General features: G+C 43.6%; 1 protein-coding gene across 1 annotated transcript in view; it reads right to left on the bottom strand.

The window, feature by feature from the left end:
* LOC144132475 (cytochrome P450 4V2-like) overlaps positions 1-27,369 on the bottom strand; it is a 62,643-nt gene extending 35,274 nt beyond the window's left edge. The window contains exons 1-4 of the mRNA XM_077664917.1: positions 27,118-27,369; positions 11,766-12,054; positions 5,827-5,939; positions 2,534-2,619 (exon numbers count right to left, since the gene is read on the bottom strand). Coding sequence (XP_077521043.1) covers positions 2,534-2,619; positions 5,827-5,939; positions 11,766-12,054; positions 27,118-27,354 — 725 coding nt within the window. The 5' untranslated portion in view covers positions 27,355-27,369. The remainder of the gene's footprint in view (positions 1-2,533; positions 2,620-5,826; positions 5,940-11,765; positions 12,055-27,117) is intronic.
* Positions 27,370-27,589: the final 220 nt, after the last annotated feature.

The following is a 27,589-nucleotide window of genomic DNA, read 5'->3' as shown; positions in this document are numbered from 1 at the left end:
TGGTAAACTGCCATTCCTGATCTTAGGGAGCCTATAATATGTGCTCCCACCTCACTCTTATTCTTCTATGCCCCGGATTATAGCTGTCTCTGCTGGCCCTGCTTTGCAAGGGAAACAACTTGTTTAATAGGATGAGCATTGTTTGCTATTTCTCAAAACAGTCTCACATCTCCGTTCTATCAATTCCTGGCGCGAACTTAAGTATGGTAAAACAAGTTAAAATAGAAAAACTGAAATATCACACCTTTTTGCCCGCTACTGTACAACGCGTTCTGGAAGTCTACAAGGTTCTCGCATATAAGCACTGTGTTGCTTCAGGAGATCTGCAGGTTTGAGATTCTCATCCAGTGCTCTCGTTTTTTGCATGAAATTGGTTTCTTGATCAAAGCGGTCTAAACTTACATAGAAAACTAGCCATCAAGATTGTGAATTGAGGATGCTAAAAAAAATTATTCATGCTGACCAATTGGTTAACTGCTTATAGGCCTAGGACTCAATTAGTGATATTGGAAAGTGTTAGATCCGTTGACTGATGAAAATGTATTGTCCCTAAGGTCACAAAGATCTTAGCTGGGTCCTTTGATATTTTAGCAGATAGTAGGAGTGACGACCAAGTAAAAATTTTGTCTTGGTGGTGCGCGTGTTCTCGGCCTCGAGGCTCTGTCCTCGGTGCGTATTACGTACTGCTGGCTGGCGCGCTGTGCCCTTGTTTTCATCGCCCGCCCCCTGACAGACCTCCTCAAAAAAGACATCAATTTCTTCTGGGGTCAGAACCAAGGACAAGCCTTTGCGACTCTCTTCTTCAAGCTTACCAATACGCCAGCCTTGGGCCATTTCGACAAGGCCGCACCCACTCAGATGAGTGCCGACGCCATTGGCCATAAAATCGTAACTCGCTATACAATACCGCTTGCATTCCCAACGAGTATTGCTACTGATGTTACGGACTTTACTCTAAGCGACCATATCTTACATCATAGAGCTCCCCGCCAGCTTCTTACAGACCGTGGCCGCTGCTTTCTTTCCAACATTGTAAACAGTGTTTTCCGTTCCTGCTACACTACGCATGGGCAGACTACCGCCTATCAGCCCAGAACACACAGCTTTACCGAATGCCTCAACTGCAATCTCACTGATAATAGCACCAATCTTTGTAATATTTCATTGTTCAGTCCTAAAGCCCGGCCCGTGACAATACCGCTCTGTTAGAGATGCAATACGCGACCATAATTATGTCGACTGATCGCACCCAGGCTGAGCCGGTTGTGCGTTACATGTTCCAGATGGTTGCGGCTACTTTGCTCGTCGTCAGCTTCAAATTGAGCATGTTAATTTTATACCCAATGTTAGTTTTTATACCCATTGTTAAATGATAATTTTTATGCCCACCGTGCTGCTCTGCCTGTCTAACTCATTGATCATGCTTCCCCGTTCTTCTCCTGAGAGGCTTACAAGGCAATGTCATCAGCCAATCGCAGATTATATAGGCATTTTTCATTAACTCTTATTCCATCTGTTCCCAATCCAGGCCTCTGAATACTTCCTATAAACAGGCATGAGATTCTATAGGCGATATGGTGTCTCCCTACCTAATACTCTTTCTTTTTCGTATTTTATTGCTGCCTTTGTGGAGCAGTAAGGTAGCTGTACAGTTGCTATATGTATATCAGCCATTATTTTTTACATAAGGCTCCTCAAAAGAAAAACAATTGAGCTGAAAATAAAAATGGTCGTGTGCCGGTCACGCTACCCCTCCACCACTCAGGAACGTTCGTGAACAGAGCCTTTGTGTGTCTCGTGGCCAATATGAAACAAAATAAAGGCATTAGCATGCAAGAAAACTTTAAAAACAATAACGTAAAACAAAATCACCAAGTTTAAAAAACATGGTTCCAGTCTAGGAATCGGTGTGCAACAGGAACACATGCCGCTTAAGGAACCCATTAAAAAATATGGCATCATACCCTTAAGAAGGAGCTTAAGGGTTTCCCGAATTTTCGCATGTTCTAAAACAACGAATCAAATCTGTCACATCTGTGCATGTCTGATGCAGCCCAGAAAGCCCCGTAGATTCACCTCCTCTTAGGTTATAGGCCCATATCTTGCCAGGACAAATCTTTATCAAAAATCATACCTTGCCCTCAGAACGCACACGTGGAACAGTTTGTCTGCACTGATTAACAAATCTAGGGACCAAAAAACTTTGACCATCTGTTACTGAAGAAATTGTTCTAACCCTCTCCTGATTGTTTGGACAGTGGTCGCTATCTATGGCAAATGGTTAAATAATTCAAACGCTTGCAGATAATATATCAGGACGGAATTACCTGAATGGGAGTTTTGCTTACTCTGCCCAGGCAAACCGCAACTACTTTAACCGTACGAAATTAAGCTAATTAACCACAATTTATGCTCTCGGTTACGTGCATTTGTAAATATATTTATTCGCCGATCAAGCATTTAGAACTAATGAAATGCAGGATGCTCTTGAAACGCAACGTGATCTGTATCCAACGCAGGTCTTCAGCCTTACCTTGTCAGTAGTCCTGTTCCGAGCCAGCTTTGCAGCATCCTGTATTCTTGTCCTTTCGTCAGAATCTTGTTGCTTGACAAAACCTCCTGAAATACGACATCAAACATTAGAATTTATGCTCTGCTGAATAAAAGCGCTCTCCTCGTCGAAATAATCATCAATATTGCAGTGAGTACGACCTTCGCTCCAACTTTCGGTGAACAAGAGCCAAGCGAATGCTGGGCAGGATCGTTGCTTAACACGTTCTCGCTCTGCTAAAATTATATGTCACAAGGGGTTTCAATGTGAGACACGCTGTACAGCTCGTGATGCACTACCATAGGGTCCAAGTTATATAAAGGTGAGAGGAACTCTTTGCAGCCCGTCGGGAACTTTGTACACCTACCGATGCTACAAGAATCCCATTACACGGCTTCGAAGCAAACACCCTGGGTTCTTTATTTCTGACTAAGGCTGTACACAGGGTCTCCAAGAGTTTTAAAAGTATGCCGAATAGGCATTGTTTGGGGTGGTTTTAAATGCAAGAGTGCTTTTTACGTCTACATTTTAGCCTCTGATTGTACGTACAATTTGGTCCCCCTCTACTGCCCCTTAGAAGAAGCGAAAAGAAAGTATGCAGGAGAAATTTGCAGATGCTGACAGAATTATTAAGCATGTTTTTGGTACGCAACTGGAAGCCTTCCAGCCACTGGGCTATCTCTCCTCTATTTTTTAATTGTCTTATTCAAGCATAATAAACTGGTTATGACTGGCAATAGAAATGAAACAGGAAAATACTGACGCGCCGACACCGACACTGAGTACAGTCTGAAAACTGAAAAGAACACAATGGGAGTAAGATAACAAAACAAAATGTTAGAGATCACTGCAGCTACCCGCATTAGAGGAATGCGAGCGCATTGACAGCTCTTCGACACTCGTCGCCTCTCTTTTCCCCTCTTTGAGCGCAGTGAGGTTTGCTTCTAATTATTAATTTATTCTATCTTAATAAAACTTTTGTTCTATTAATTATCACTCATCAAACACATTTAAATCGATTTCAATCTTTATTTTCTCTTCTTTGCCTATTTTTCTACTATTTTGCCGTCCATGGCTGTCGTCCCTTTCATTCACTATATCAGCATCCGCGCCATTTCGGCGTTTGTTTACATTATTGGCTCTAACTCATTAAATAATCATTCCATTGACATAACAATTTTCGCGCATCATCCTCCATTCGCACAACTATTCGTTTCATTCTACCTCTTCTGATTACGTCACAATTGGTAGGACATGTTTTGGTGACACGCTTTGGCGACACGACCCCGTCGACATAGCCTAGAAATGCTTTCGCATTAATAAAATCGCAATCCGGACGGCACGATGATTTACAAAGATGTTGTCTATACCTCTGGCTGAGGAATTTTAGCTAACATTATAATGTGACACATATGGCTTCCAGCTTGGGAGTTACCCTGGAACTCGATTTCATGCCCGCACAATTCTAGAAATTGTGGATTTGGATGAAGAAAATAAGAATTCGGCAGAGACATTTAAGAGACTGCTGACTTGTGAGAATTCCAAAGCATTATATTTAAATCTGCACAATATAGATGAACAGATAAATGTTCCGCATTCTTCCAATTCTGCCGTGCCCAGTGACTCCCAATCCAGAGCAGGAGGCCCATTTAAAGCTCGTCTGCGCTGTGTCGCCAACTGAAGACAAGATGCACAGTAATATGTACATCTTGACGTAGACTGATGATTCAGGCACTCTCAAGGGTCGGACTCTGGTGGGTGAAAATCTTTATCCAGATGTCTAAGAAACGTACGTTGTTAAAGCGCAGGTGCGTGGACCACGATGGCGCGGGAGCGAAATGAAATTTGGTGCCGTGTCAGAATATGTTCATATATCGTGTGAATTTCGAGTAATGGACGGCGGACGTGGCTTTTGTGCTAATGATAAATATATTGCTTTCAGATTAAAAGGCGAATGCTTCCAATATTAACAAGTGCATCATGTAGTGGACTTCCTTTCTAACGAGATGTCATCGTCTGTCAGCTCGGCTAAAGAACTAATCCCGTGCGAATGTAATTGTACTTATTTCTCCACAGGTCATCTAAAAATATCGTTAAGGAAAGGAACTCCCAGAAGTCCAGACTTGTTCTACATGTTCTTTTTTGCAGGATGTTACCGCAAAGCTTCACTCCCTTTGTTTTGTCATCCTCTTCATCACCTGAAGGTGGGCAGAACCCTCCGGAGTCCTGGATTGAGGGCCCATCCACATGCGCTGAACTATAATCCTCTTCAAAAAACGTTTACTCACTCACTCACTCACTCCGTGACTCTTCATAGCCACCTGTACGCCACTGCCCTTTCCATTTGTCGCGCGAGACTTGCCTACTTTCGCTTTAAGCAGTCTTAATAGGTTCTACAACATTCGATACTATGGTCGGCACTTTCGATGCGCTATCTCTAAAATACCTCGTCGTCTTTAAACTGAGCCTGCTGAAAGGGGCGGGAATTGTTGCCTTTTTGCTATCCCCGAAAAGAGTTGCTGCTATTCCGGGGCTGACTTGTTCCTGACCACCAGCACGACTTAGCTCAATAAATAGTTCTATCGTTGACCGTATGAGCCTTTGAGCATAGATGGCCTGTTGGCAAATGTGTCAGTGCTCCATCGATTCAGCTCAGGAGGCACGTTTTCATACTGCGCCAATAAGCTTTCCACGAGGCGCAAAAGCTATGTGGACGATTGCTTTTCAATGTACCATACTGACTACGTGATGTTTTTATATTTTTTATTTCTTAGTAGGTATTTATTGCTGTCACGCACACCTTTAGATTCCAGAGCAGCGAGATTATGTACTCTTGTCTTTAACACTGCTCTGTTTTGTTGCGCTGCTTCTCTCTTGAAGAAAAGCTCAAAATTCTTTTTTTTTTATACGGGACACACTTGACCTGTTCTTCTGAACATTTCTCCTGATCAGGTTGGATAATGCAGTACCGTGCTTTAGCGCCTCTTCAGGTGATACGAATGGTGAAGGTTCGTGCATCTTTGTTGCCATTTGCGTATGCAAGTGCTGTCTGAATCTGAGCTCTTATGAGGCTCCACTGTCTAGCCTAAGCCTCCGAGACGACAGTGGAGCGGTTGCCGCACATATGCGGATATGAATGATCTTTTTACAGTCCCAGAGCGAAAGCAAATTCTTGGTGCTGCGCAGCATATAATGCAAAAATAGCGTGTCTCAAATAAAAAGGTGACTCCAAACCAGACTCAGCCAAGTACATGCATGTTAATAAGGTATATTACCTCGACGTACTCCGCCTTATAGATATCTAACCAAGGCGTGAAGCCAATGTACATTAGATATCGTCCGTAGTTTTGAAAAGTGAGATGAAGTCCCGAGATTGCAGCAAACAGCACTGGAAATTAAAAGAAACAGAAATGGGGTTAGCGTACCGGCGAGTGCGGTGGCAGGATTTTCGTACGAGTAAGTTGCTAATGGTTTATGGTGTACCATTTCTCGCAACCTTGCGCGCACACTGGTAAACAAAGCACCAAACAAGCCCCCCAAAATAATTATAAATTTAAGCCTAGCGAACAGCACTCAACATCTTCTTCCCTTTTGTAAGGATATTTTTTATCCAGAAATGTGGATTTTTTACCTATCAGTTTCTCTATAGTGTTCTTTAGTTCAGTGTAAACTTTCGATAACCGAAGTGAGGCAAAAGAATAAAAATTTTTTTTAGTGAACTTTACAGTTCTCCACAAAAAAAGACGTCAGAGCTCCAAAGAAAATTAAAGATTGCCAGATTTATCTACCGAGTTCAACTCGCCAACATGTTTTCTGGGCAGAGGACAGAGATTGAGGGAAATAACAGCTAGGAAAAAAACTACTGAAGAATATGCCAAAAAGTGAACGGTGCTAATTAAATCGTGGTATAACATTGAATATGATTATAGAAGAGTATTTTAAAGTGTTGAAGGACGCCATCATGTTGAATACAAGCAAGTGCATGATAGTGGTGCGATGGTCGCCAGAGTGACATACTATCTACTTGATTGTGGCAATGGGACAAATTTTCTCACTTGTGATTGATAATATGTTTTCTCCACAGCACAGGTTCTATACTGCCTCAGATTTTGCATGCATGAAGAGGCTCATGTGTGGCAACGCTGTACCCGGCCAGCTTCCACACCGTTGCCAAGTTCGAGAGTAAAAGCTCCAACTAAGGTTGCCCGCAGCCAAAAAATTCTTCCTAATGCCATGTTAGTGGCGCACTTACATTCTCTGTATTAAATGTAAGTGCGCCACTAACATGGCGACGAAGGGTTCAAGCTTAGTCTTATAAGTTATACTGCTTCCAAGAAGACATGAACTCGAGGGATATGACAAAGTCCCCTCCACGACAACATACCGTCTGCGCTGCCAAGATCCCACCGTTATAGTGGTCGAGGCTCCGATTGAGCGTCGGCATGGCGCAAACAAATATGAAAGCGATTAAAGGAAACAAATGATTCTATTAATCACCTGTGCTGCAATTAGGCATTGCCGAGTGTTTCAATTCTACGGTGAGTTTTTTTGCCCCCTACATTCGCCTTCCACACACGAACCTAACTCTCGTCCGTACACCCACCAGGCTCCTTACTACATGGCGATTTTTAACACTGTATAAGGCCCGGCTGGACCCTCTATAGAGACACAGAGAGGCATAAATTGCGTGTCTTCTCCATAACCGCTGTGAACGGTTAGTACCCACTGCAGAAGCAAATTTTCTGCTGCTTATGAATCTGATAACTGCCTATAGAAATTACGTGCAGAGGTACAATAACAGCTACCAAAGCCGGCTCAGAAAGCAAACATAAGCACTGATGTTGTATTGAACTGGTGACAGCTGGTCTAAATACACTTCGGACTCGCTGACCTCACGACGTGTTACCTGCTGTTGCGTCACTGCTTGGCCTTCTAAACTGCATCTTATTGACTGCGGTATGCGAGGCTGAAAGTAGTGTGAGCGTAATTCTCTGCCAGGCTGCGCTAGAGCGCCTAAGGCAGTCTTTCTACGGAGCTATAATTGTCTATCAATGAACAAAGTAAAGCGTCTGTAGTGTAAACTTAGCGGATTAGCACAGTTATCGTAACCTATTATTGCTTTGTTTTGGCAATTTAGTTTAACCCACGTTTCCCCAACTTCACCCTCCTCTCTCTTAAAAGTGGAGGGAGGAATTTCACTTTCTACACTTTGCCATCTGACAACCTTGGCAGGTGGTGGGCCTTTAGTTATGTATGCTGAATTAAAATGTTTAAGTTTCATGAAACTAATTTCCTAAGTAAAGAAGGCTTTGCGGATGACGCTCTAGATACCACAGTAGCAAGCGTAGCTGTATAGAGAAACCAAAGGAAAAACAGCGTTCGCTCTAAAGTGAACCCACAAGTTTCACATGTCTTTCGAGTGTATGCCCTCTCACAGCATGGAAGTAATTGACTTTATATTGAAGCTGGGGCAAAAAAAAGAAAAACCTCGACAACCCACACCCGGCTTCTCATACAGTAGAAAGCTCCTTCAGCTTCCTCGTATAACTTAAAGCCCGTTGCGAAAGAAAGCTGCTCAATCGTCTGAGCATAAACTCTTTTTTTCTAGCTAGTGCGTGGCCGCATATCATTTGATGGCAGCATACCCACTGCACGTGATTCATACCGTTGTTGGAGGTGTGCAGGTTTGCTTCGTCGTTTTCTGACGCCAATGAATAAAGCGTTACACAATTCTGCTGAAGTCGAGGTTTGAGACGGCAGTCAAAAAGTCCGTCCCTGTTGTCTTCCCTGAATTTTATAAAACGGAGGATGGCTTGGTAGGTAAACAACTTTTGAAGTTTCTGTAGGGCACTTGTCTTTAGCGCAAGAGTATAAGATAGGACTCGTTGTTTTTAAACATGACTCAAAGAGAATGAAACTGCTGCGGAAATGATAGTAGGGCTAACTCTACCTACATGCCTGAAGCATACAGGCACCATGCCGCAAGACCCCAGGCACTTTCAAGCAACTCGCTTTTCGCCTGGGGCCCTTTCGTTTCTATACTATGCAAGAAAAAGCTGCAGATTCATCCATACATCTTCCACGCCGCCACCGTCTAAAGGTATACTGATTCGGCCCGGGCAATATCGACCTTGTCAAATAGCTAGGTGCGCTCAAAGATTAAAATCAAGTCACATATATGTGTTAGGGTGTAGCCGCCTAAGCGGTCTGCCCGCTGAAGTCATCTTACTCAAGATGTAGAAAACGCAAAGGTATCTATCGCCTCCTTTTTAGCCCTTTGGGTATTTCTTAATGAACCTCAGGAAAGACGAGCAATGTGCAACGTAGCATTTGCTCAAATCCCCTCCAGCCTACAAACAGGCGCTCGGCAAACAACAGGCTAATTGTGGACCACCAGCACTCGCCCGTGTAGTCTGCTAATTATATCCTTCGTACCGTTTGCACTATACCACCCAGAGTAGGCCATACCTGACAACATAAGCTGTAATTGCGTATTGGCAAGCTGTTTCAAACTTGCAGGCTTGGTGGTGCCAGAGAATGCAGGCAGAAATTTCTCGAAAGGGCTGGCGGCGACGACCATGCGAAATGCGGCGGGTACGTCTGCGGCGGTCACCACGCCTTCGATGGGCACGCCAGTGGTGCTGTCACTGAGCCTTTAAAGACTTAAAGGATTTAAAGACTTCAAAGATTTCAAAGTTTTACAGGATCCAAGGTTAGGTCTTATGATTCGCGGAACGGCGTCAAACAAAGCGAGAATCCATAAGAACGCATCGAACAGTACGAGGACGAGTATAAAGAGACTTAGACCAGCGAATGAGCGGCGTCTCTGATTGCCGGAACGGCGTGAGGATGTGACAAACAATGCGTACGACGAATCATTCAACATTTCTTTTCACATAAGGATGCCGACCCTATGTGTGACAGGCGCAACCAGAACATTAAGCTATGTCTGCCAGCGTTCTTTCTCAATATTTGATTAACGCGTCTTTGCGAGCGCATAGAAAAGCGTCCTGAAGATGATGCAGTGACAAACGGAGTGTTCTGGCGCATGGATGGTGCAGTATGTGCGCGGTTGGCTCGTACTCCGCCGGCAACGATGGCGAGGGCGCGGTTTGTCTTTGTGCTAGCAAGAAAACTGTGATGATAGGGAAAGCAAAATTCTTCAAGGATGGTTACTACTGTGTAGTGCGAGATGCGCCAATAGCTCTTACATAATTTTCATAGCGTGATATACCGGGGTAATGAATTTCATGGCGACTGCAGGTATGTATAGTTATATGGCACTCTTCTTAGCTTTACAGACATATCCCTATTCGACTGTAGTATTCTATTGTGTACTGATTCCATGTTCCTGAAAATCCCGAAGTGGTACCTTAGTGATGTATTCGTTAAATTATTTTTTTTAAATTGATTTTTGAGGAACGAAAATGGCACAGTAACAGTCCCACATATCTCGGTCGACACAAGAACCGCGCCGTAAAGGAAAGGGTAAAGGAGATAGCGAAAGAAGAAAGGAAGAAAGGGGTGCGTAGTTGAGGGCTCCGGAATAATTTTGACGACCTTGAGATCTTTAACATGCATAACATGGCACAGCGCACGGGTGCCTTTTTCGTTTCGCCTCCATAGAAACGCTGCCGCCTTGGCCGGGTTCAAACCACTGTACCCCGGCTCAGTAGCCGAGAGCCCTAACTACTGAGCCACCGCGGGGGGTCCTGTATTCATGCACATTGCCTTTTCGAGACCTCACGGCTACAGCCGTAACTACTGCCGTCTGCTGCCATTTGGTGGCGCCCGACATAACTTGCCGGAAAACTTTATGAAAAACCCTTTTATATCCCGCAGTGCAGAACGCTGCAGATTTCTTTGCTCGTAAGGTAATGTACACTCCAGTGTCTGACAATTGCGGGGGGTTTCCGTCCTTCTGAGTGACACTTAGAGAAAGCCGCTACAGCAAGACGAGAACCTGCATTTGGTTATCCCGTACGCGACCGACTCTCTTACTGGTCAAGTTACAGCTACCCCCATTTAAAGTTATCCACAGAGCCCGTCATCAGCATAAGTGCCTAGCCTATCTTGCGCATTCACCTAAGCGGAAGCACGGCTTTCCTTTTCAGCGTAAATGCGGCAGACAAAAGCAGTCATTTTCTCATCGCTGTATGAACTACGGGATCGACCGCCTTGGTTTTTCGTGTTTTGCTACAGATGCATACGCTCATCACATCCTTAGATTAATTTACGCCAAAGCTAACATGTTTGGCAGGTTTATTTCCAAAAGTTTGAGATCTTGAAACCTTGAAATGAGTTGTTTTTCTTTCGTCCTACAAAACACGTCTGTACTTTCTTCACCAAAGGATGACGGTAGCAGGTAACGCATTTTGTATGGTTATGCAAAGAAAATCACAAGAGGCATGGTGTTTAACTTATTCATATTTTTTTAACATAGTATTCTAACTTACGCAATTAAAAGTTTCACCAAGATGATGTTTTAAACATGGTCACAGTTTTAAAACAACACATTGAAAATTGACCTTTAGGAAATTAATGGCGCAGTAACTGCTTGACTGCTCAGTGGGCACCGTGAAATGTGGGAAGGATGACAGGTGGGAGTGAAAGAAAGGAGCAAAAGAGGTGCAGCAGTTAACGGATCTTGAATAGTTTCCACCACCTGGGGATCTGTAATAAGACCTATATTCCTCTGTATGCAAACACTGCTTCCAATATGGCACGCTACCACATATTCCCTGGGTGGGTCCTGAGGATACCCTCTCAAGACATGCGTCTTTCTAACTTTCGGCAGTGATAAGGCGCGTTGCTCAGCTCGGAGCCGGACGAGCAAGTCCAGGCTAACAAATAAGCTCTCAAAGTTTCCACAGTCCAAGGCCTCATGCACACTTGATGTGGCTGAAAAACCTCCACTCTTCCACTCTTGTAATCCTTCCCTAACCGACAAAAAGAATAGTTTTTCCTCCTCCTTTTTCGCCTCCTTTGAAAAGCGGACTCCGCGGTCTGGCGCAATACACAGAAAAGGCGAGAAAAGATCACCGCCACCGCGTCGCCTTTCTCCGTGTTGTTATAACACAGCATTCTTTAAAATGCGTGTCGTTTAAAGGCCGCCAATATGCTCTGTTTAGCAAAGATAAAACAAAAATGATTTGCTTCTAAAGCAGCAACACAGGCGTCGGTAAAAGACGCCATTAGAAGAGCGGCAACTCACGGGTGCTGAATCCGACCGGGCAGTTCGGCTGATAGCAGGCCCTCGTCATGATCCACATCTGTTGGAAAGGGAAGTGCTGCCGCACTTGCGGCACGTCGCTCAGCTGCTTAACAGTCTTCGAGTGGATCCTCCGGGCAGCCCACAAAAGGATAACGGCGAGTACCGCGACGCCTGACAGCGTAAGTGCTGAGATCCTTGCGACGGCGATTGCCGATTGAAGCCAATAGCCCGGCGATAACAGGTGCCCGATGTCTCCAATGGACAGCAATGACATTGTGGCAATTATGAGCTGTAAGGAGAATACACCGAACATGGTATGAGTGCATGAACTTTCTGGAAGGTGCTCATAAACAAACGTGAGGATAAAAATCGGGTTCCTTGAACCTTGCTATTTTAGTGCTATTCCTTGCACGACGATCGATGGGTGGCTACAGCGTTTCAGGACAGGTCTGACTGCTTTCTATTCTTTTCCCGTTCGCGCTTTTCTCGGCTATAAGTGCGACTTAGCCGGCTTTTTATTGAGCCCTCAGGCAGCGCTTGTTGTGCTCGTTCCTTCTTTCGTCCACCTTCTGTTAGCGCTTTTTTGAGAGCTGCAGTCGCAACAAGCTCAACTGCACGCAATGCGCTTTCTGCGGTTGCCAATCATTTTATGAAAGGAAACAATGACCAATGGAGATAGCTTGAAGACAGATTTAATCTCGCATTTCACTCCTTACCAGTGGAAAGCTATTCAATGTATTCGGAAATTTTATACTGCTAGCTGTGGGTAGCGCTCTGGCCGGCTCAGCGCCGAACTCGATGCGTCTGCACGGGAGTCTGTGCAGGCGCGATCACCATGCACCGTTGACAAATGGACTAACGACGGGGAGCGAGCACCAGCACAAGCAACACACAGCAAACTTCAACTGACCTAACCAAGTCCACCAGTCTTTAGGGCTCAGAAAGTCAGGCGCACACCATACCTTAAGTTAGGGCCGCACCATTTGGTGGCAAACCAAATGGAGATAATGCACGACCACAAATTTGCGTAGTCAGTTGTTGTTTACACAGCCTTTCTTGGCGTGGACGGATCCGGCATATGTAAGGAAAGTTTCCGTGTTGCGCTTTGTTGCGAGGATAAAACGCTCATTCAACTATGCTGCGGGTATCACCATCAAATGCATAGGCACTATCACCGCCTGTTTGACCATTGAGTCTTTAATCCCCTATAGCAGAACCGTTGAAACATCATATAAAGGTGATGATCTGCAAGTAAGTTCAGGATACTTGGGCATCCGGCTTAACTGTGAGGCAACTGTGGAATATTGTAACATAGCGTTAAGCAAATGTAGGGACAATGACCAATGCATTGTTTCTTTTTTTGCTCTTTTTCCGTTATTAGCATAGACTACTTAATTCTGCCACACGCAAAGGATGGGCGACGTTTTTCGCAACAGCAAAAAAGTTAATAGCGAAAAAAAGAAGCCTAACATATATCGGTTGGTTTAGTGGAATCAGATGATATATGAAAATATTCACCTCATAAACGACTTCCCGTTGAACAGTGCGCTTGCCCATAATATCTGGCCATGCTTGATCTTTTATGGTCTCTCCATTTAGGAAATATATAATGAAAACTAGATTAAGTATGTGAGCGATTACAGCAGAGTGAAGTTCGACTAATTTTGAAGCCTTCTAAATTTTTTAAGGAAATCAAAACTGCTGCTTAATATGCAGCCACTACAATTGAATCAAATAAGTTGAAGAGGACTGTATCATTTTGGCAGCACGAAAAGTGCAAAAAAATTTAGGCGGTTCAGGGCTTGCGGTTATCATTTTCTTGAAATTGGGCATTAGAGCAAGGGTGTGGCGCAACCACACGGGAGCCGCGAGAAAACAAACGGTACAGTAGACGACATCAAGGGCGAATCGCGCAAGACGGGTTACCTCATTACAGGTCAGAAGGGAAACCGTGGCGCGGAGTGCAGACCGAATGCACGTTTCGTCTATATACGCCATGAAAACTGCAGGTAAAAAAAAAACAAAGAAGAAAGAAGTGCAAACGTTCGCTCAGGTTGGTGAGGCATTCTTGCATTCTGACCTTCTGACATTCTTTGCGGCGACAAGCAAGACGAACTAGGCAGAAAATTGGCGCTTGTGTGTGTGTACTCTATACGTCCATGTCTTTTCTTGCTAGCTACACTAGCCAGACACGCCGCTGATGCACCAACGAGATACTGGCGTCGTCGAGCGGAGTGCACGTCTGCAGTAAAATTCATGCACCGCTAATCACGCTAGGCCACAGCCAGCGTTAACAGGACCTCCTAGTGAGTTGTTGCTCTATGGAAGAAGGTCAAGCCAGCCGTTAAAAAAATATTAATAAAATCAAGGCCGAATAGTGTATCACGAGTCTTCGGCAAGTCGGCTGTAGAGCGAAAACATTAAGGTCATATAAGACATCGACATAAATACAGCGGCTGTTCAGGGCTTGTTGCTTTTACGGAAAGTGGGCAAAAGAAGCGTGTATTTTTTGTATTTGAATTTTAATACTCGCCAGCAACAAACACTTAAGAAAGCCTTGTAATTAGATTGAAGGCGGCCATGTTACTATATCTTTGGCGTTGTTGCATGTGGTGTTTGTGGAGAGTGGATTCTGACATTTTACCGTCCGGAAATGGTGCTCTGGTGTAGTAGTGGGAAAAGGGACCTGACATCAGAGGTATTGTGCTATGCAGCACGCGGATACTACGCATTTCCCAGCGCCCTTGTAGGCTTCCTAGCAGTCCTGCAGGCACGGTCGACACCATCGTTGTCGCTTTTTAAAAACAGAGTAAGCCACCTTGTTTAGCTGGAAATCAATACCGGTCGCATCACGGGAAGCAAGATCTGAGCCGGTCGTAACAACCGCATGACTCTAAAACATTTTCCAAAACGACGATCCAATTAGTCGGCACCCCTAGTAGTGTTATCGTACACAAAACGTAAGCCTCCTGCTGATTTAAATTTGAACACACTATTCGCCTAAGTAGAGTGGCGATTCTGTCAGGTGCCAAGCAAAGAACGCGCGGTGATTTTCCCGAAGCGAATGTGTAAAGGAACAGTCCCTCTTTCATGCTGCCGTCAGATTGCCACAATCATGAAGACAGCTCGCGCTTGCTAGACAGATGTTAGTCACGGAGTATTGAATTTAGACATTCTTTCAGCTAACACAACATTTGTTTGCCAAGCAGACCGTAAAATAAGGCTAAAGCCAGATACCACCGCTAGAATGCGTTGCTAGAAAGCAACGTCAAGATCAGGCCTCCAAACTTGTTCCTTTACTTACCTCAGGTTCTGCTCGGATTGCGGCCAGTGCTGACAAGACAATCAACTACGTGCGATACAAACCTATCGCTCATTCTGGGTGCCGGATTCGGATCATCTTCACACCGAGTCACCCGGGTGGCTTCTACGAGCACTGCTACAACCTTCCCAGCGGTGCTCCTGTTTCCTCAGCGGATCCGCCAAGGGCAACGGCAGTTATGATACAACCAGTATAAAAGTGGCTTACACGACGAAACAGGCGGCACTGGGCTCGGCAGCAGCGCCAAGATGAGGACTACATAGCCGTTTCCTTTTCTTCCCTAAGGTGAGAAAACGTTAGGGCAATTGTTTGCGTAGCAGTAATGTTTGTCTACTTTTGCCGCCGTGCCCACGGACCTTGCTTTAAGTCCTGTGTAGTATATCACTGCGGTGTTTGCTGCTATTGAGGGGAGAAGCTCAGTCAAAGCTTACCAGATTCTTCTATCACGGAGCACCTGAAGTTAATCGTGGCGGACATTGAACAAATCAAGAAGGAAAAAAAAATAATCGAATCAGACGCTCAATCCCACCGAGGAAAAGCTAGAAAATATAGGCAGCCTGGAAAAGCATCTCTCGGAATGTACAATTAAAATCACTCATCTTGAGCAAAAGCTCTCGCTCATGACGAAAAAAGGTCGAAGACTTAGAAAATAGGAGCCGGTGATCTAACCCTATTGTTTTTGGCATAAAGGAACAACAAGAAGAATCTGTCCAGGTATTCAACACAACAGTCACAAATGATATAGCAGAAAACAAACTTGAAGTGCAGATATCTGGGATTGAAAGAATTCGTCGGGTCGGAAGCCTCGCGATGGATGGTAACGCCAAACCCCGATCGATCATCTTTAAGACATTAGACTGCCGCGATAAACTCATTTTTGTGAAAAACTTCTCTTAGCTAAAGGGATCAGAATTTTCAGTCAGCGAACACTTTTCGCACAGTGTTCTAGACACCAGCAAAAACTGTGGAACTGATCATAAAAAATTGAGACAGGAAAGAAAAAGTGAGACTGACGTAACAAAAGGTTGAAATATATTACCATGTCTTTTTATGGGACTATGATTGCGACGACCAGTTGGAACTAAACGCAAACTCGACAACAGAAGCGATGCGGAACCGCGAATGACCCGATATCGGTGCCGACAACAGTGAAACATTTGAACTCCCGCACCCTTGTCAATAAAAGGGAAGCCCTGAAGAATATCTTACTGGCGTTTAAACCAGACACTGGCTTCATAAAGAAAACGCAGCTGCACAGGAATATTTTTTTACAGTGAAATTTTGCTTCCCGGGGAAGTGATTATGCGCACAGATATAGCATAAAAAGGCGAGGGCGTTGCCGTGCGCCTCAACTAAGGCCGATCTTACGCCGCAATGCCTCAAATTCCTAGTATTGAAGGTTTAAGATGCAAACATTATCGACACGAATTCCTCTTACATACGGGTGCCACTCATAGACCTCGAACTTCTGAATGGATGTACCTCAATTGTCTCTATGCTTATATGCATAAGTACTGAGAGGAAGATTATTATGGAAGATCACTTCAATCTTCTTGATTTACACTCGAGCTTTCTGAATCCGGGAACAGTGGAAAATAACCACATGTTAGGTTTTTTGTTTGTCTTTAGCCTTAAAAAGCTCGTTACCACACCTACCCGTGTTCAGGGTGCCTCTAATTCTGTTCTTCATTTGGTTTTTGTAAGTGATTACATTAAAAAGAAAAGAACAGTATTAAGGTCAAATGATCCGATTGGTTTTGTTCAAAAATAGTTTACTGGAATTAGTACACCGTCATATACCACTGCTCACCCTCCGCACGAACGCGTCTAAACCATGGTTCAACAGGATGTTACATGCATTAAAAAACAAGAAAAAGCGACTATTCAAAGCTGCCAAACGCCTTGGCACTCCGGCTTCATGGCAGAAACACAAAACCGCCGAAAAAACATATTTTAGTGCCATCCGCAAAGCAAAGCTTAAATATTATTCCCATGACCTTCAATCCCTTATGACACACAACCCTAAAAAATTTTGGAAAACGATATCACCTATTGACACTCCGGTTCTTCTTTCGTTGTTGGATAACACTGGTGCTCCAGTTATAGAAGAAGAATGCCCACTTATATTTAATAATTATTTTTCTTCAGTGTTCACACAGGAAGACCGTTCCACTACTCCACCATTAGTAGATGCCGATTACCAGTACATGAGTCCCATAGAAATAAGTGTCTCCGGTATTGCAGCATTAATAAACAATCTTAAGATTTCGACTTCTGCTGGCATTGATGATATTAATACAAAAATTCTCAAAAGCACAGTGATCCATTCAAGCAATATTCTCTTCCATATATTTCGTCAGTCGCTATCAACTGGTGAAATTCCAAGGGATTGGAAAATTGGTAAAATTATCCCCATCTTCAAATCAGGTGATAAAACGAACGCGCAAAATTATCGCCCCATATCATTGACATCTGTCCCATGTAAGATCCTCGAACACATCATCGTATCAGCAGTGGCGCAGCATCTAGATAGTATTAATTTCTTTTTTTCTAACCAGCACGGGTTCAGGAAAGGCTTCTCTTGTGAGACTCAACTACTGGAATTTACTAACGAGCTACTACACAACATGGACGAGAACTTCCAAACAGACTGCATATTCTTAGATTTCTCAAAAGCATTCGACCGCGTTGCGCACTCACGCTTAATAGGTAAAATTACTTCCCTCAACCTAGACTCACTAAAAACCTCATGGCTAAGGAATTTCTTGTCTTTTCGTAAACAGTTCACGGTTGTTAACGGCCACTCATCTCCGTTTAGCGATGTTCTATCTGGTGTTCCTCAAGGAAGCGTCCTGGGCCCGTTGCTGTTCCTGATTTACATTAATGATCTGCCATCTAACGTTACATCAACCATTCGCTTGTTCGCAGATGACTGCATAATTTACCGCAAAATCCGATCACCTGCAGACCTTCTTGCACTTCAAAGGGACCTCGATCATGTAACCGCTTGGTGTTCATCATGGCAAATGTCACTTAACACTGAAAAATGCAAGTTAATGACATTCAGCCGCAAAAAATCTAACTCTTCGTTCAATTACATGCTCGATAACAGCTTAGTCTCTCAGGTGTCTTCTTACAAATACCTCGGTGTCCATTTTTTATGTAACTTGTCCTGGTCCACTCATATACAGAAAATAACAGCTAAAGCATCCCGGACCTTAGGATACCTAAAACGGAATCTGCATGGAACTCCTGCTACTACCCGTAAGCTCGCCTATCAAACATTTGTTCGTCCGCAACTCGAGTATGCATCATCCATTTGGTCACCTCACCAGGCTTATTTAATTAACTCCCTTGAATCAGTCCAAAATCGTGCTGCGCGTTTCATCTCCAGAAACTATGACCGTCACTCAAGCGTCACAAACATTAAATTATCGCTCTCTCTTTGTACCTTGCAATCACGAAGATTAATTGCCCTAATCTGCTTGGTTCACAAGATAGTCTATAGCACTAATCTTTCGACTCTCCCTCTTGCCCAACCTCACCGCACCTCGCACCGTTTAAACAACCATCTCAGCTTCAAACGCCTTTCAGGTAAAACCGTTGCATTCAATTCATCCGCTTTGCCGCAGGCTATTGTTCACTGGAATGGTCTTCCGGAACACATCGTCAATATTCGTGATCCAGCTTCTTTTAGGACCGAAATAACAGCCATTTTTTCTAATTACTGACGCGTCAATAACTATTGTATAATGATGTTCTTACTGTTGAATGAGTACTAACAGTCAATCAGCATTATATAATCGTGTCATTCATGCTCCTGTTATTACCCCTATTTATGTAATCCCCCCCTCACACAATACTCCATGCTTGGAGCCTGTGAGGCAACGTGAATAAATAAATAAATGTACTTACCGCTGCCATTTGTTCGGAAAAAGTGTCTTTAAAAACATGTGCTCGCTTTTAACAAAGCAGGCAGTAGTGTTAATGGGACATCTTACTCGTGAATATCAGGACAATTGCAATCTTTGTGTCAATGCACACTAAAAAATTAGCGATGTCTGGATGCAATTTAAAATCCAAAGTATTGTGCTGTATCAATAGATTCATCCCGAAACCAGCAAAATCGAGTACAAAGCAAAACACATGGATTACACGTGAAATCTACTTAAAACGTGGAACCAAGAGGCAGCGAAAAACTAACAAAAAGCCTAGAGTTCTGGGTATCGCTCAAACATAGATTCTCTGAGAAAGTTGTTAAAGGTGAAAATACTTAGCGCCAAACAGCACTTAAGTAAGAGCAAAATGCACTAATTTATAAAAAATTCTCGTAAAAAATTTTGGCAACAAATTCTGAACACGGCTCTAATGTGTCACATCATGCGGAAAACAAAGGCCAGGCAGACGTCTTTATTCACTATTGTCAGTCAGCATTTACACTTAATGTGAATGCTACGAAAAGCATCATTTAATGTAGACCAAACATTTCTAGACTTGCCTATAGTCTCCGAATTTGAGTTGCTGTGAATCATACTGAATTCTGACGCAAAGAAATGTGCCGGTGAGGACGGAATCCCAGACGCTTTCCTAAAACGGTACGCTGAACAAATTAGCAAGTACCTAACCCTTATATTCCTGAAATAATTATAAGACAGCCGACAACCAGATGAGTGCAAATTAACTGAAGTAGTTCGAGATCATAAAAAAGCGACAATTCCTACCTGGCGAATTGCGAATTCTTAACTTGTAGTGGCTGTAAAATGGTCGGGAATCTTAGTTTATTGCAGGATTACTTGAAGCGAACCATATATTTCATGCAAACCAACATAGGTTACGTAGACGACTACCTAGCGTCCCTCAACTACTGAAATTATTCATGACCTAGAGTAAGGTCTTAAAAATCAGTCACCATTTTATATGATCTTTCTCTATTTATCAAAAGCGTTTGATCGGGCCTCACATACAAAACTGCTCTTGAAGCTGGCTCACGTACTCAGAAATGGACCAGTCAGCAGCTGGAGAGGTGATTATATGTCCGAGCGGCAACAGTTTGTTTTGTTGGGTGGTCATACGCCCGATACAGTTCAAGTTATTTCCAATTTACCTGAGGGCACTGTTCTGACACCGATCCTCTTCTTGGTATTTCTAAATGACATAGCAAACGAAGTCGACCTTGAAATTCGGTTAATTGCAGAAGACTATGTCATTTGCCAAGAGGTCCACTATACTATCGATCAAATTAAACTTAGTTAAGCGCTAGAGAAAGTGGCGCAGTGGTGTGATGAATGACAGATGGTAATTAATTCAGGAAAAAACGTTTTCAATATGTCAGATATAAAAGTGGAAACTATTTCCATACACGCTTGACAACATCGCTATATGTAATCTTCCTAAACACCAATATCTGGGAGTAATAATTCCTGGGAGCATTAATGGACAGCGAAAGTGCTAAAGGTAATCTGCTTATCAATGCAGGAGCTTGGTTCTCAGAAAAGCCTTGCGACAGTCGACTCGAGACCAAATGCCTTGCTTACATCGCTCTTAGCAGACCGACAATGGAATGTGCGAATATTGTATGGATCCTGCATACGAAAAATATTATCGAACTGATCGAAATGATCCAAGGAAAGGTGGCACAATTTCTTTATAATTGATATCATCGCACTGAATCACGTAGTGAACTTTTACACCACGCAGTTCTTTACACGTTGGCCAGTCGAACACAGCTGCAGCGACTGTAATTTCTATTCCTACTACTTCACAACTCTTTTTAAAATTTTATAAACACACACGAGAAACCTGCCATATGCACCCAAGTAAGCTACAGGAATTCTTACTGCACTAACAACTCATTTTGGAACTTTTATTTACCGCAAGCCCTACACAAATGAAATGCACCAGAGCCATGTATTACTGCAACGGCAACGTTTGAAAAATTAGCCGCGCTTGTCGAGAAGGCAGTTAATTGTTTTGAGCGTTCTTGATGAATGTAATAACCATTTGTACTGTGTAAATATCACTATATCTTGGTTGCGGCTCCAACAAAAGATTCACGTATAGAACTGTGTAAACTAATCGACTCTTCCAACCCACTCCTGTAATAACACGTTTAGGGTTGACAGCATATCAAAAATAAATAAAATATATGAATGTACGAAAGCCGGAGCAGCGGTGCTAGCGCGGCTGTGGTCCTACCACAGTGCAGCGGGGATATGCCTATTCTTCGGTGGGAGAGGTGAAGTGTCGCGTCGTTGTAGTGCTCCCGACGACTGCGATGTCAAGTAGTCTAGTGGACTACCACCGCCGCTCATCGGGTATCAAGGCGAAAGCCTTTAATGGTTCACACTTTTGGCCATGACCTTGTCCGGTCTCATATCATGTCCGCTCTTAAGTCTTGCCACACTGTTGACGTCATCAGTGGTCTAGTAGGTCGTAACCACAAATAGTCATGACTAGACCGTTTAGTCATTAGTCATTAATGATTGCGGCGAAAGCCTTTAATGGCTCATAATAGACCGTCCGTCTGTCCGCGAAATCTGTCAAACTAGAGCTGTCAATCAAATGGCGTCAACTCGATGAGAAAAAAATCCTTTTCACAGTGGGATTCGAACCAAAATCCTTCCGTTCCGCAGCCGAGCGTGCTAACGACAACACTGCTTCGTGCGAACGCACTAGCCGGCTAGCCCGTTGTGTCTTAGGCGGTGCGCGCTGGGCAACATTATTTTTCTTTCTTGTTTCTCTGCCCCCACGTATACGTGTTTAGCGGGCTAGGCAGGGGCTTAATAATTTTTAATCTTTTTAGGTAGCCTCAACATAATTTATGTCTGGCGGGCTTGGCAACATTATATTTCTATTTTTTCTACCCAAACTAATATCTGTCGAGAGTAAGGAACCTGGAGAGTGTTTGGAGGAAGGCCTCGATGCATAGTGATGACTTCCAAGCGCCCTCCAGTGTCTCCAGCATTTGAGATTCACAACACAGTTGTGTACTTAATCAACATCTTAACCACACATCAATGACACAAACAGGAACAGCGCGCTAAAGGCTTTCGCGTCACCGCACTTTACGTCAGCAAAATTGCCCCCTGAATTTTTGGTTTGCCGAGCACGGATGCGCCGTAAAAGATCTTCGTGTCACCTTAGCTCTTCGCGACGTTATCTTCGTGACTCAAACGGAGCTGTCTGTTAAGAGAGCTCAACTTCTGGCCAGTGGCGGCGCTGTTTTGGTCGTCGAAATTGGCGCGCAGCAAGACCGCACAAATCTTTTCCATCAAGTCCGCTCAGGTTCAGCGCATGCGCATATCGGTTGCGCCCAAAGCATGTTACCCTCCACAAGGCATCACGTAGCTCTGGAAGAAATATTATTACCTTGTTTTGATGAATACCTTCGCACAGGTCGTTTTATCAAACATGCTGGCGACTGCGCGCAGAATTTAGAATTACGCTGACGCATATCACAGGTGTTACGGCGGGAATGAAAAGGTTAAGTAAATCAAGCCTCATGTGGGTGACGTGTGCGTCGCCAAACTCGAAAAACGTGGCATCGTGTTTTACGGAGCACGCTTCTCTCAACAACAGGCAGAGACCCTTCAAGGAATTTCGTTTTCTTACTCGCCGCATTAGACAACAATTGACTGATCATGCTTGTTGGTAACTTAATCTTCGGCGTGAAGAATCATGGACAAAATGTTATCTACATTTCATCCGAGGCTCTCTTTCTAGAGAGGAAGTCTGACCAATAAACAGCTACCCGTAGGAGTTGAAGGGTCACGACTTCAGCGCTACGCCAGTGTCAGGAAAATCAAGAGTGTTACCATCCCGTTCTTTGACCATGAAGCATGCAACTTCGCGCTGATTTACAGTAAAATCCTTCTCGTGAAGATGTGGGGAACTTATGCAGTGGTATTACATAATGCTGCTCTTTTTATCATCGTTGGATGAGCATGTGTGATGTTTCTTTGCTTTTTTAAATCTGGTATTTCAGTTTCAACTTTTTGGTTCCACTCGTCCAAAATTTAAAAACTATGCAAATGTATAAGCCCCAAAATATCGGTGGAATTCAAAGTCAAAGGTACGATGAAAGTTAATTTGTCAGGCCTTAATTAGAGCAAAAGGATAACAGCCGCTAACCAAGTCGAAGTAAAATAACGTATCGGAACCTGCACGGGTTCCTTGTTCACTATGAGGATATCACAACAAGCAGTAGAAATTTGACCTTTTTTATGACACCGGAACTAATGCTGTCCATTTGCATCAAGTTCCAGCAAGCGAACAGCGATGCACCTACGCACCATATCTTTACGAGCTGAATGTTACTGAGCTATCAAAGAAACCATTCATAGTGTTTTCGCTTTTAGTTAATAGGTCTCCTTAGTGTTTCGCGTGGTTTTACAAGTGCGGTTGCAAAGTTCGGCTTTGCCAATGCTGCCAGGAGAAATAAAATTTTGAAAATTGATAAATTTTTGAGCCTGCCCTATCGGTCAACTTGCTTATAATTCTTCTTGAAACGATTTCAAATCCTGACGCAAAGTTTTTACGCGTTGATAACACTTATGTACAGACACCTACAAATGTACCCCATTTAATGAACCTTCAAGAAGTCAGATTCACAAATATGCAGATCTTTCATCTATAAAATCAATAGCCAAGCTGGAAAGTGATGTCATTAAATTTCTAGAATCATTCGGATTGCTATTTTAGCACTAGTACGCATATGAGACATGCACGCTGGGTGTTGCAGAACTGGGAATACATTTGCTGACAGGAGTTGATCAGAAACACCGAGGCGTTTAGAAAAACGAAGCCTTAACGCAAGTAACAAAGGCAGCCAATCTCAATTTGGAGAAATGTACGTCGTGGTAGATAAACTATGCTTGACATTAAAAAGGATTGCACGAGAGACAAAAAAAAGACAACATTCGAACTGCACACATTCCACGAAGCAAATCAGCAAAGCACGAAGCAAATAGCAAGGGACTTTTTCATTTAAAATAATAACAGGTTTCTGTAAACAAAACAGATTATTATTAGCTTTGTAATTGCATCTAGAAACCTGGAAGGATCTTTTTTGACGCAGGATGTAAAACATTCATGCACGCAGCGGCAAAAGCATGAGGATTTGGTGTGAAATCAGAGACCTTTAGTTTCCAGAGACTCCATTACAATATTTGCAGTCGTTAAAGAAATGAGGGAACTAATGGCAGTGCCGTGTTTCTGTCGGTAGAACTAAGTCATATTCGTAAAATATGTACTTTTGTAGAATAACCGGAGAAGAGAGCAAAGGTCCGATCCGTCAAACAGCGTACTGTTGACGTGAACGGTGTCCTTTTGCAAAAGTTCTTAGCATGTGGGGACGCCCAGGTATAGCGGCACACCGGGGAACAATGACGTGACATCGAAGCTCGAGTTATTTCGGAGCACAGTACAAGGCAGGACCACTAGATTCTTGCTCGGGGTTGGTATGTTCCGAGTAGTGTTTTCGCCATAATACCACCGGCAGGGGAAGGAAAATCCTGTCGAAGGCTTTATAACCCTAAGAGACCAGGTAAAAGGTACCTATTAGGGCGATAACCGTGGGAATGTTAATTACGCTCAAATAAACATGAGCGATAATCCTAACTTCCTCTAGTAATATGTGTGCAGTAACAGTACATCAAAAGTTGCGATCGCTGAAATAATAAATTTTTCGGGCCAGATACTGTCTGGTCCAGGTTCCATTGCGCAGTTGTTCACAGATCATTTCTCAGAGGTGTGTTCTCTGGCGCCCAGCATTACGCAGAACATTTGAGAAGATTTCGGAGACGACTACATTGCGTTATCTGCCATTTCATCACGTGATGTCTGCGAAGCCATTCGTCTGCTAAAATTAAACTGTCTGTCGGCCATGACACCCTGCCATTTTTCATTGTTAAACATTCGGCTATGTTCGTTGTTGATGTGCTGGCGCAAATTTTAATCTATGTATTCCCGGAAAAAGTATTCCCGAATAGTATTCCCGAAAAAGTGGACGGCATCAGTGGTTATTCCGATGCATAAGGGTGCCGCTTCTCTCTTGATGTCAAGAACTCCTGATCAGTTTCTTTGTGGATTCGCGAAAGCTGTTGAAATCGTCCTCGGAAAGCCATTTGCTTTCTACTTAGAGGAAGAAAAATACCCACTTTTCTGAGTGGTTTTACGAAACGAAGATCGATTGAAACCGACTTGGTGTCCCTAATTGCTCAAGGAACTCTAGTAATTACAAATGGAGGAAATTTGACTGCGTATATTTCAAGCTTTCTAAAGCATTCGATTTAATAAATCACTCGTTATTAATAGATAAGCTTTGAGCTCAGGATGTAAGTGGTTTTTATCCGAAAGCTCTCATCCTGAACGCAAGAACAAGTCCGCATTTCTGGCGAGGAATCTCAGACATACACTTCAGTGCACTGTGTTCTGCAAGCTCAGTATTTGCTGCTGGGTTGTTTAATACTTTTGTTTACAACTCAAAATGGCGCATATGCTTCAGTATGCAGACCTAAATAAGTTGGTTCTGACTGCTTTAGGTCTAGAAGGATGTGTTACAAGAAGATATCGGGAGTGCTGAAAAGTGGGTTACTAGAATTGGCTTTGTTTAAAAACCCGTCCAAAATGAAAGTGGTTTCGTTTGCTAGGAAACACGTTGCTGTTGATTTTTGTCACTCTATTGGCGGGTGTAGCCGGAAAAAACGAAGATCATTCGAGATCTCTGGCGTGAAATTTCATTAACATGCTAACTATATTACTAATTCTGCTTCCTCAATATGTGAGTTCAGGGCAAGAATCAGACGCAGAATCAGTGATTCCCAATCTATGATGTGTCTCTTGTTCACTTGTGCGCCCTAAGCTTGAATTTGCATCTGCGGTTTGGAACTGCGTTGGCTATTAAAGAGAGAATTAAAAATGTTCAGCGTGGTCTCCTACGCATGCACTATGAACGATACCTCGGCCGGCGTTTTTGTTACGAGTATACAAGAATAACAAAAGTACAAAAAGTGTAACCTCGAAGATTTGTCATCTAGGAGAGTGAAACAAAATCTAATACCCTTTTTGAATGAATACATGGCCTTATAGGTTGCTGTCACAAATTGGAATCAATATGGCTCAATGCGTCGACGAAAAGGCTTCGGTGCCATAATGTTTTCTGGGTCAAAATACCTTCTGGACTAACCCGGTTGCATTAGTGGAATTGTTGTTTAAGAGTTAAGCTGACGGCACTGATGGGAATATCTAGATGGATTCACGTTCTCATTTTAGTTTAAATTAGTGCGTTGTCTACCATAAAAGAGGCACTTGACGTTCATGGCAACGGCAAATAAATAAATAGTCTGGCCTTGTTAATACAGGACATGCACTGGGCTCTACCAGTGCAAGAAGTAAACAAATACTACAGGTACAGATATATGCAGTGTTTTTCTTGCGCATGTATTTCTTTTGAGCTGTTTATCGTTTCGATTGAGCTCGACGTCTGGCTTCGTTTACCATACGGTGACTAAAAGACCTCTCTCCTCCTCTTCTCCACATAAGCTTGGCCTCTGAGTAAAGCGACGATTGCACTTGGCAACAAACCAGGAGGACTTGTTTTCAATCCCAGCCCTTACGGCCGCGTTTCGATAGCGGAAAAACACAAAACTGCGCCCCGGTGCGGTTCGTTGCCCGTGCACGTTAAGAATGCCGAAGTGGTCTAAATTATTCCGCAGTCTTTCACAAGAATTAATCCTCTTCCTTTCTTCCTTCTATTTTGTCCCTTTGAGACATTTCCTCACCACGCGCTTGAGGTGTCGACTGAGAGATGGGTTACTGCAGCCTTAATCGAATGCAATCTTCATTTTTCATTCACTGTATTCTTTGAAAACGTCGCTGGCGCGGACGGCTGTACTAACACTGCAGGCTAGCTCAAGCGCACACGTAACTGCTGGAATGCAGGAACACGTTACAAACATTAGAAACCGTACATTCAGCTTTTACGTAAGGCGATGCTACGTATATCGTTAATATACAGTTAAAATATCATACCATGTCAAATTTGAAGAAGTAAGCCGTGACCAAGAAGGCAGTCGATGGTCCGGGCTCAGCACACTGCTCGCTGCAAGCATGCAACGAAACGGCAGTCGAGTGGGTGGATCCCCTCGTACGCGTCTGCCAGGAGAGACGCACCTTCGTCCGTCGATGGGCCGCGTATCTTGAAAACCGGTCGTGAGCTGGGTGCAGAGTGTTGCTGCGGCGACATGTGAGAAAAGAACTTGATATCATTCGAAGCCCCCGTCGTTAAGGCGACCCTGCGCGGCGAGCTCTAGTGGAGGCACGACTGGCTCCGGGACTCGTGTGTTGCAAGCGCTGCGGAATATTTTACCGGAAGCACTCGCCGAGTAATGCGAGCGTCGCGGAAGGTATGCGGTATCGCATCAGACCAAAACAAACTTGTTTCGCCGAACAACCTTCAACCTCACCGCCAATTCACTAATGAGAAAAAAAATGATGCGTATTG

The sequence above is a fragment of the Amblyomma americanum genome, chromosome 5, assembly GCF_052857255.1.
Source record: "Amblyomma americanum isolate KBUSLIRL-KWMA chromosome 5, ASM5285725v1, whole genome shotgun sequence".
Taxonomy (NCBI): Eukaryota; Metazoa; Arthropoda; class Arachnida; order Ixodida; family Ixodidae; genus Amblyomma; species Amblyomma americanum.
The sequence above is the reverse complement of the archived record's forward strand: the minus strand, read 5'-3'. Positions and strand labels throughout refer to the sequence as shown.